At 37.1% G+C, this 9922-nt stretch overlaps 1 protein-coding gene across 10 annotated transcripts in view; it reads right to left on the reverse strand.

Moving 5' to 3' along the window:
• AGTPBP1 (ATP/GTP binding protein 1) overlaps positions 1 to 9922 on the reverse strand; it is a 76514-nt gene that overhangs the window by 21040 nt on the left and 45552 nt on the right. For 9 of the 10 annotated variants that reach the window (XR_004841224.1, XR_004841223.1, XR_004841222.1 and 6 more), the window contains 7 exons: positions 9677 to 9764; positions 8840 to 8984; positions 6337 to 6490; positions 5429 to 5609; positions 3847 to 3976; positions 3366 to 3497; positions 1544 to 1720 (listed from right to left, as the gene is read on the reverse strand). Coding sequence is in view for 6 of the 10 variants with exons in the window: in XM_035888889.1 (XP_035744782.1) it covers positions 1544 to 1720; positions 3366 to 3497; positions 3847 to 3976; positions 5429 to 5609; positions 6337 to 6490; positions 8840 to 8984; positions 9677 to 9764 (1007 nt within the window). In the remaining 4 variants the exon portion in view is untranslated. Of the gene's footprint in view, positions 1 to 1543; positions 1721 to 3365; positions 3498 to 3846; positions 3977 to 5428; positions 5610 to 6336; positions 6491 to 8839; positions 8985 to 9676; positions 9765 to 9922 lie in introns of those variants that run through there. The other variant, XM_035888890.1, reaches the window with a different exon arrangement.

Here is a 9922-nt window from a genome sequence, read left to right on the forward strand (position 1 = left end):
TAAGCCTTTTCATCTCTTTGACCTCATCAGAGAAATGTTGCTCTTTTCTTGTCCTGACTAGCCACCCTGGCCTTTTAGATACACTTTCTTAATAAGTCTGAGCGTTATCACAGTGAAGAAAAAATAAAGAATCTTCCTATATGTTCAGAGGATGACTAAGATCTCACAAACCATTTTATTCCAAATAAAATGAATGACTGAAGAGCAATTTGATCTCATCAACTAGTTTATATTGCATAGAATGCTCTTCCCTTTTGAATAAATGACTTTTCCACGTAATTCAGTCATTTTTTTCCTCCCTTATTGAAGAAGGGCTTTGCAGGTTAAGCATCTTGAAAGTTTGTCCACAAAACATCTTCAATTCACTTTTCTTAAGAATTTTCTGTAGCAACACTGCTAAAGCCATGAAGGTTCATGTTTGTAAGAATATTCTAGAGGTTTAAAAATAAGCAAGTGGGATGAGTTATCATTTTTAAAGCTCCATAATGATGTCATCTGAGGAATAATGGAATATTCTGACAATGGCAGGGAATAAAATTAAGACATTCATTTGGTAGTTACAGACCTACTGAAATTCCTGCCAAAATATCTGTCTTCCTTCTGTCTAGGGAGATAAGCATGGGTGTTGGATCATGTATTAACACATTAAATAGTCCTTGTTTCAACTGGTTTTTTTTGTTCCTGCTCCCGGCCCTTGATCCCAGCCTTCTGATCTTCTTTTTGTCAAGCACCTTATTTCAGGCTTGTAGTCGTTTTCTTGATTACCATCCCTAAACTCCATTTTCAAGCAGAGGAAAACGTGACTTTTTCCATGAAGTTTCATTTAAAAAACTTGCTTCAGTTTGTAGCTGTATTTAACCCAGTGACAGAAGTTGAAGATCAGATGTTAGGGTGGTGGTTCTCCGTTTTTTCCCCTATGAATATTGTCTATGAATTAAGTTTTCTACTAGTGAGAAACACAAATGGGGTCAACCTTTGTTTTTCAAATATCCAGCCCTGTTAACACTTTTGAAGGAGACAAATTGGAAACAAGTTTTAAGTTAAAAAGTCAAACAACTACGGTGAGCTCAGATGTGTAATTTGTAGCTCTGGTAACCTGATATAAAAGTGTGTTGATTTATAAGTCTGTTTCTGCAGCTACACAGGAAAATGCTGTTAGGGACACTACTAAATACTTGTTGAAAAACCATGAACTGCCATGGTCAAGTCTGAAATTGACATGTGTAAAAAAAATTTTTATTCTAGTATTGGCATGTATTACTCCCCAATTTTAATAACCTACTGGAAACAACAGTTATGATTTTTTTAACTACATGCATATGTATGTGTTACAAGCAATAATTAATATTAATCTTGTTTACAGATGAAGACTGTTATGTAACCTATAATATTGAAAATTTGTAATTTCACTTAACATTAGTGTACAGAGATCTTTGAAGAGTTTTAGAAGTTTAAAGCAAGCAAGCGGGTTTATAGAAGAAGATATCAATGGAAATTAAAGAAATTATAGAGCAAGAACAGTTTAACTGATATACTTTCTTACCTTGTATTTGCCCTGGTCACATCCACATAACGTGCTTTCCATTGTGTAGCTCCTTTGTACTCCTATCTCTCTCCAGACAACAACTCGCGCTGTTGATTCCTTCGACTTTTCCACTACAAAGCTGCAGCTGCCCATGCAGAATGCTGGGGCAGTTTGACTCAGGATCTTGGGGAGTGCCTGCAGAAGAGCAATTTGAAAAATACAGCAATTCTTTTATTTCACTTGTGAAAGCAGGGAGGAGGGGAATATTCAAACACAAACTGTTAGCAGAAAATTTTGATGCAATTTGAATTAGAAGAACAAGAATGAAAATATTTCTCCATCCTGAGTTTTCAAAACCCAGTGTGTTCAAGAGACAACATATTTGCTATTTCCTACTTAACTCAAATCCTCTTTCTCAGATTCACTCACTAAAATTAAGTGTTAGTCATGTGGGTAAAAATTAGGATACAAAAGAATTCTTTGGGTGATCACCACATCCTCCTAGTTCACTGAGGTAGCTGCTCAAATTAAGCATACTACATACCCATATAATTAATTTAATTCAGTTTCACACTGTTTCAACAATCCAATTTATAGACCTAACATAGGCAGTATTTTATTAATACATAAAATGAATTCGTATTCAGCAAAGCACTAGGTACATATTAAAGACTGCGAATCAAAGTTTAATATAATTCTTCATACAACAGCTTGGGAAAAAGATAAGAAACAGTTATGCAAATGCATATAGTAGACTAATTCTAAATGACTACTTTCTTTCCAGCTTTTATTTGTATCAGTTAAACCAAAACACATGATTACTTTGAATTTACTATTTCAGTAGTACATATACCATTATTAGCATAAGCTCGCTTAAACATTTCAGTCCACCTTTTTGAAACCAAAAGGCTTTTTCCCCACAACTCTTATTGACTACTGTCTTTTGTGTGCTATAGTAGTACAGGCTGAAATGACAAAACCCCATATAAATGTGTTGGGCAGCAGAAGGTGAATGGCATGAGACTCAGCATCCAGGAAATCACACAAGAAAATCAAGGAGCGATACAATTTTTTTTAAAAGTGAAGGAAATTCGAGAAAAAAAATCTGTAAGCATCTGTAGTCATTTACACTCATGGATGCATAACAAGCGTTTTAATGTGCATTCAAACGCTTTTCAAGCTTAACTCTGCATCTCATAAAAAAACCCATGGTGTTTGGACACATTACATTGCATAGATTTGCAGTTGCCACAAGGCGGCAGTGGAGTTACACAGAAGAAACAGGTAACCAGTAATTCTTTAAATGTTTTGGAATTGTTGAATGCCTATCCAGTGCAGCTGATGTTGTTTGTGCAAGTTTATTTTGTATATGTATTAGGGGAACATGCCTTAACTACACACGTTTATAAGAGGAACCTTGCCTATTTCCATACACAAAAATGAGCAACTCAGAGCAACTCAATATTTTATTTTCTTGTTACTAGAATATTTTTTGCCATCCTTAAATAACTTTTTTCGTTCGGTAATTACAAATGCACAGAAGCATATTTTCCATGTATACACTGTAACAGTAACGTTGAACACAAAAAATCCACATATTGGTACAAAGACCCAAAAAAATAAAGCACTCCACTAATGTTAAATCATTAGCTGTATTAGTGTACAATGTTTAACGCTCTCAAAATACTTTGAAGTACACTCATGAACTAAAAAGAGATCATTCTAAGTAAGTCTGCTTATGTTATGAAGTCACTACGTGCACAGAATAATATTGGGAAGTTACTTGAAAAGCATATTCCCAATTCATGCCAAGTGAAAAAAGTACAAATGCCAAACTTACCCTGTAGCCAGGGTCTTCCATCAGGTCACAAGAGGCAGCATTAACATTTGTGTGCCACATTGTCTCTTTGATGCTGCAGCCATACATAAACACATTCTTTTTACGAGAGTGACCATGATAATCACAGTAGACCTACAATAAATCATTTGGCAAAATAAAGCCAAGTATATGGAATTAACATTTCTTAAAAGTAACAGAAGGACAAATAAAAATAATTTATGCTGCTGAAAGTTCCAAAGAATCAGGAAACACAACCCCTTATATAATTAACTTGTGCATTAAGACAAAAAGCGTAGTATTCATCTAAGGAAGGTTTAACCTTCTACCCTAGCAAAGGAAACAGATTTAAATCTAAAGGTTTGCAAAAGACCAGGTCTCCAAGTCAAATTTAAGCATGACACAGTTTACAAGACCATATTAAAAGGTTTACATTACAGACAAGGTTAAAAAGATTCAGAATTGCTTAGATACACATACTCACCAAAGGTAAACGTTTTATAGCAGCCAGATATTGCAGTAACCCTTTAGCATGGTAAATAGTGGGATGCAGATCTGGATTTGGATTTTGCCACTGTCTGTTTAAATCTTCTCCACTTAAAGAGCAACGGTGGCTATTGTGGGGGGGTGGAAAAATGCATGATGTAGTCTGTATTATCACACTTCTAAATAAGCCTCCCCCCCACCTCGAGTTTTCCTCATCACCACTGCTTCCTTTGAAGGAGTCTGGTAAGAAACGAACTTCAGTTTTCTAACATACCAAATAATAGAAGTGTTTGGAGTTTTTTAAGTTATGTTACAGAAAACCTAAAAATAAATTAGAAGTAGCTTCTTATATGCAGTCAATTGTAATATTTCTTATTTGCTGTTGAAACTGAAGGCTTGTAATTCTACTCAAATGCTAGTTCAAAATCAGTAATTTTGAATATATGGTATCTTTACAGTTTTGGTGTCCTGAATTCTGTAATACAAAGACTAATGTCAACCAGAAATTCTAAGATTTGAAACAAGAAATTGTTAGACAAGGAGCTGTGAGAAAAAAAATAAAGAAGAAAAAAAAACCAAACAAAAACCCCAGCGAACAAATAAAGATCATCTCTGTATTCAGTCAACTATCAGCAAGAACTTTTAAACTTGCAGAAATTCATGTTCATGCAGTCATCTTCAGTACATTTGACTTTAGGTGGTGTCTGCTGGGACAGATTTCTTAATTGTCCCTATATTAAACTTTCACTTGTATTCTGAATGTTTTAAGTCCAGGTGTTCTCTTATATACATGCTATTACATATATAAAGACAGACTTCTACTCAAATCCATAATTGGTTTAATTTTTACTATTTTGTTCACAAAACCTTTTAAAATACTACCCATAACTAGGAACTGTCAATGCACCATATCAAAATTTCCACTTCAAATGAATTCCCTGTAACCAAGTAAATATAGACTGCTGAATGCTTACTCATAGCAGTATCAAAAGGTTCTGAAATATCCCTTAAAATTATTAAGAAAAGTGGTAGTAAGTGCAAGAATGACTGTTAGTAATTGTAATTAAATCAGGATATTCTTTTACCCTTTCTCTTGCACAACTATTAACTTTCCCCCTTTTTGACAACAGCCATTTCCGTAACATCCTTCTAAAAACTGTAATAAAAAAAAGGAGAAAAATCACGTAAAAAGCTCTCTCAGATACAAGGACTGTTCTTTTTCATGAGAACCATGAACTTGTTTAGCCTTTCCCAAAAGCAGCTGTGCTCTCATGTAACACTCTACACCTATCCAAGACTGCAGTTCAGAAACACAATTAAAAGGCCATGTCAAATCACATAGGAATTATTATCATTCATGAACAACTGAAACTACTTTACATAAAACTGAAATTCATGGAACAATGCATCTGCCTTTAAAAAGCTGAACAACAGAAAAGTCATAGCATTTTTAAGTGTTTTTTTTTTCATATTAAGTATTGTATTTGTATGTCTCCAGGATTAGTTTAGATTTTTTTTTAATAAAAGATGCAAAGACTTAGTAGTACAGGTTATATATTTGTGAGTAAACTTATGCTTACTTTCCACTGATGACACCATCTGGATTGAGCATGGGAATAATTTTGAAAATGTAAGATTCTCGTAAACTTTGGGCACTTGGATTATTGCTCATAAGGTATTCCAGGGTTCCCTTCATAACCCAGCTTGCATTAGTCTCTCCAGGATGTACACGAGCAGACAGGAAAATATAAGGACGATTCCCTAAAAGACATGCATAGAAGTTGCAAAATACGATTCAAGCTAAGTAAACAGTTTGTTAATTGAAAAAGAAGCAATAGCCAGCTTCATTTATTACAATGCAAAATACAGCATTTGGGAGTTGAGTATTATTGAGTATTAGTATTATTGATACAGCTTGCCTGAATGTTGTTACAAGGACTGCCAATTAGACAACTTTCACAATAGAGCTTTACATTCAATCAGACAATTATACAGTCACAACTAGTTTGAGCTGGCAATTATGACATGATGACTTTGATGGCTTTTTTTCTAATAGCCAAGAAAAATACTGGGGTGGAGGAACAAACCAGGAATGCTGTCATAACTAGCGCTCATGTCAAATCACAGTACTGGCTTTATGAAAGATTTTTTGACAAGCAAAAAACCTGACCATTTGGAGAATAAAAGTTACTCAGAAATTAGGTATTCTTTTCCGTGTTGTCTGCAAAACCTAGCAACCCATTTAAAATATATGGAGATATATATATACTCTTATATACCCAGATATAAATACCCTTACTTGACTACCACAAATAAATACTATTAAATACTAAGCAAATCCTGAATATTGATGCCTCTCAACTTCATGAAATTCATTAACCTTATTTTACATTGCTATTTTTACTACGCACAATGGTAAATACTAATTTTTTTTCAGAAAGAGCTAGGTTCATGTTATTTTCAGTTATGAGAAAGAAGGCAAACTTACTGAACTGATAGATATGTTCATAGTAATTGGACTCCGGCATGGCTGTAATAGTGACTAAGGGACAACTGTTGCCAGCCAGGGTCTCACAGAGAACATCTTGTCGAAAATATATCTGTTGAGGGTTGTGCATAGATTCCAGCTTCTGAAGATGCATCTTCATCCCAAAAGTAATGAAAAAAGGATTTCAAAATTTTTCCAGTCACATATCACAGAATATTCCATAGGTACTATTTAACCAATTTTTCTTTTTGTTGTTCTAAACAATGTTCAAGTTTCCATCATAATTTTGACCATGAAACATCATTCTCTGCATCTCTGACTGACTGAATACTTCTCTTTATTGAGTCTGTTTTTCCAACTGCTTCAAGGAAGATGAAATCGCAGAGGGTACATTATTTTCTGCTACAAGGCTATGTGGAAGGTAAGAACCTCTGCTTTATTAATGGTATCTGATCAGGGACCTTTTCAGTGCAAGAGGGGCTAACAAGTGAAGGGAGAAGCAATAAACAGGAACAGAGAGAAACAACCCTAGTAGAGGAGACATAACAGAAACAATAGCAAAGACCAAAGTCTCCAGTCTCTAACTGATGGGCCATTAAGTATCTAGAGGCAAAGCTTTGGAGAGGGCCACCTGAAAGGCAAGGAGGAAACAAGAGGAACATGAGGATTTGGGATATTCAAAGGGGGGCCTGTGGGGCTATACAAAACTTATGCGCCTGATCCCCACAGTCTGCTGTTAGCTACTTCTCTGTATAGCTTCACTCTCTGTCCCGTGAGTGCATTTGGGGTCAGCAACTGGAGTTACCAAGGGTCTCAGCATCAGGAGTTGGAGAAGCCACACCTTTCAGAAGCATCTCTGTGGGCACCACAGACTTTGTGTCTGAAGTGCCAGCTACTGTTGGGATCAAAGCAAGTGGACTTGGTGCCAGCAGCTGGAGCTGTAGGCAGCGTAAGCACCCTTCAGCCTGAGGTGTCAGCAACAGAGGCAAGAGGGGATCTCAGTGCCAGCTACCGGATCTTGGTGTCCAGCCACCGTGGCAAGAACAGCTTGTGTCCCAAAAACCAGCTAGCAGTGTGATAAGGGTGAGTGAAGCAAGGGAGGATGTCTCAGTGCCGGCACCCAGAGCAGGAATATGGGCTACAAGCCCCTGTGCCTGGTACCAGCTGCTGGGGGCCAGGGGCAAGCATATGCATGTTCCCCGAAGCCAGTGTGCATGCGGGGGCCATGTGGGCGGTGTGCGATTTGCTAGTAAACTTCAATACCCAGCAAGTATGAGGCCCCAGGTTGAGGCAGGTGTATCAGGCGGGTAGGAGTCCATGCTGGCATCTGGAGGGAACCACAAGTGCGGAGTGCCTGTGAGATGAGTGTGCAAGTGCATGCATGTGTTTGCTGGTCAGCAGCAGGGTGGACTAGCCTGCAAGCTGGAGGCCTGCAGACAGCAGGTCAGACAGAACAGGATCCAGGCGGGATATGGCACAGATGGGCCATGCCAATTATCCACAAATGCGTGTGTGCTTATAATTCTAGAGAGCTCTAGGGTGGCTGTGTACTTTTACTAGTGAACAGCAATCCTTACCAGCTGGAGAGGAAAAAAGGTACTTGGGTGTCTGTAGTTAACTTCTGAGCAAGTCCTGGTAGTATTACACACAGGCGCTGTTGAAGGCAGCACCTTGTCTGTGCCAGTCTGTGTAGCCAGCCATGCTGGGGTAGGTGAAAGGGAATATGCAAGTCTGTATATGTGTGTGTGTGTCTCTCTCTTTTTGGGATACACACTCAGACTCGCTAGTAATTTAACCTACAAGCAAACACAAAAGCAGCAGCCACATCCATCAGCCTGGAACGGAGACCCCTGGGTCCCTTGGCTGGGCTCCAGGAGGCAGGCAGGAAGAACTGCCAGGCCCCAGAGCTCGCAGCAGCTGCTTATAACACCCCTTAACAGGTACGTTGTCCAAGAGCAAGCATGGCTTAGTAAATAGCTTCATTCAACACTGTTACACACTGGCCACTGAATCCCCAAGTTTGCTTTTATTGCTGTGACAGAAACAACCAACAGACATTATAGCCAAAAGTTTTGCTTAGTACTAAAAACTTCTCAACACTGCTTTAGGCACTTCATTATCCTAAAAAGGTCTCTATCTTAAAAACAGTAACTTGAATAGGTCAGTTATGAAGAGATGTATGTAGAAGAGCAGGATATGCATCATTTGACTGAAACACAGATACTTCATCTAATTCACATTTCCAGTCAATTATGAATTATGATTCCCAGAAAACCCATTTAGTGTGCAAGTAAGTATCAATTTTATTTTTCCAGGGAAAAATGTTCTTTAGAACAACCTACACTCTTTGCCAGACTAAACACTAATATTTTATGAACATTCTCAATTTAAGGAGCATTTTGAACTGAAGAAATAAAAACAATTCACTCAGGAATGTTTACATTTCATATTGTCCAAAAGTATAAATAACAGATCATAATGTAACAGATCATAATCTTCTCACCTTTAAAGTTGAGTATGTATATGGATAATGGTAAGCGAAGTAACAGACATCATCTTTATGTTGGAAAGTCACTGTGAACGTAATTGTGTAATAAGATTTTCCTTTCTGACCTCCAGCAGCAATTGAACTTCTTGAGAAATGATTCCTAAGAGTAAAGTGAAGGTAATAAACAAATTAGAATAGCTTTTTTCCTATCACTGATTATTCCTGAACACACATTCCTGAACACACATTCTAAGAGCCTGGAAGATTTTTAGTGATTGTATTTCTCTTCCGCATACATCTAGGTTAAATTCACTTGCTCCCACCATTTGTAAAGTTACTTTATTATAGCAGTGATACACATTCATTCACATTGTGAAAAGGCAAGCAAACAAAATCAAATAACAAAAACAAACAAACAAACAAAAAGAGAGTAAACAACTGTCAACCAAGAAGGGTAATGCATGGATACGCTGTACCATCTCACCCCATGTTCCAAGATTGCTCTACAGTGATTGCACTATAGAATACAGAAGCCTAATCACAAGCACCATGTGATCAGTATTACTGGAAGTGATATACATGACCATAAAAGCTTCTCTGGAACAGTATGCAGTTTCTGACAAAAGTATAAAAGATGAACAGCTTCAATACTTGCAGTGTCCTAACAAAATAAGACCCTACATACTCTGATCACTTCTGTTAACTCTCCATAGTACTCAGGAATAAAACTCTGTTTACAACAGAGCTCCCAAAGTAGTTATCAAACTCAGAAGCAAACATTTCTCCTCAAAAATTGTACCTCATACCAGTCTTCAGTGTAACATTTACTATATGTTTGATTGCTGTACTTACTTATAGTAACAAATATCTGTCCCAACACGAGTCCAACATGGTCGAGAATTTAATGCTTCTTGAACAGAATACATGAGGGGCTGCATACCTTAAAGAAAAAATGCATCTTACTTTAACACCTGACATTAAACATCAAGATCTTAGCTGTAATGGACCACATCAACCCTTATCTGAGAGTCTCCAAACTACCTATACTCATTCACTCACTATCATAGAGTGTATTTTTATGAATGCCTGGGTATTGTA

This window comes from Egretta garzetta, unplaced genomic scaffold, assembly GCF_000687185.1.
Source record: "Egretta garzetta isolate BGI_Z169 unplaced genomic scaffold, ASM68718v1 scaffold41, whole genome shotgun sequence".
NCBI lineage: Eukaryota > Metazoa > Chordata > Aves > Pelecaniformes > Ardeidae > Egretta > Egretta garzetta.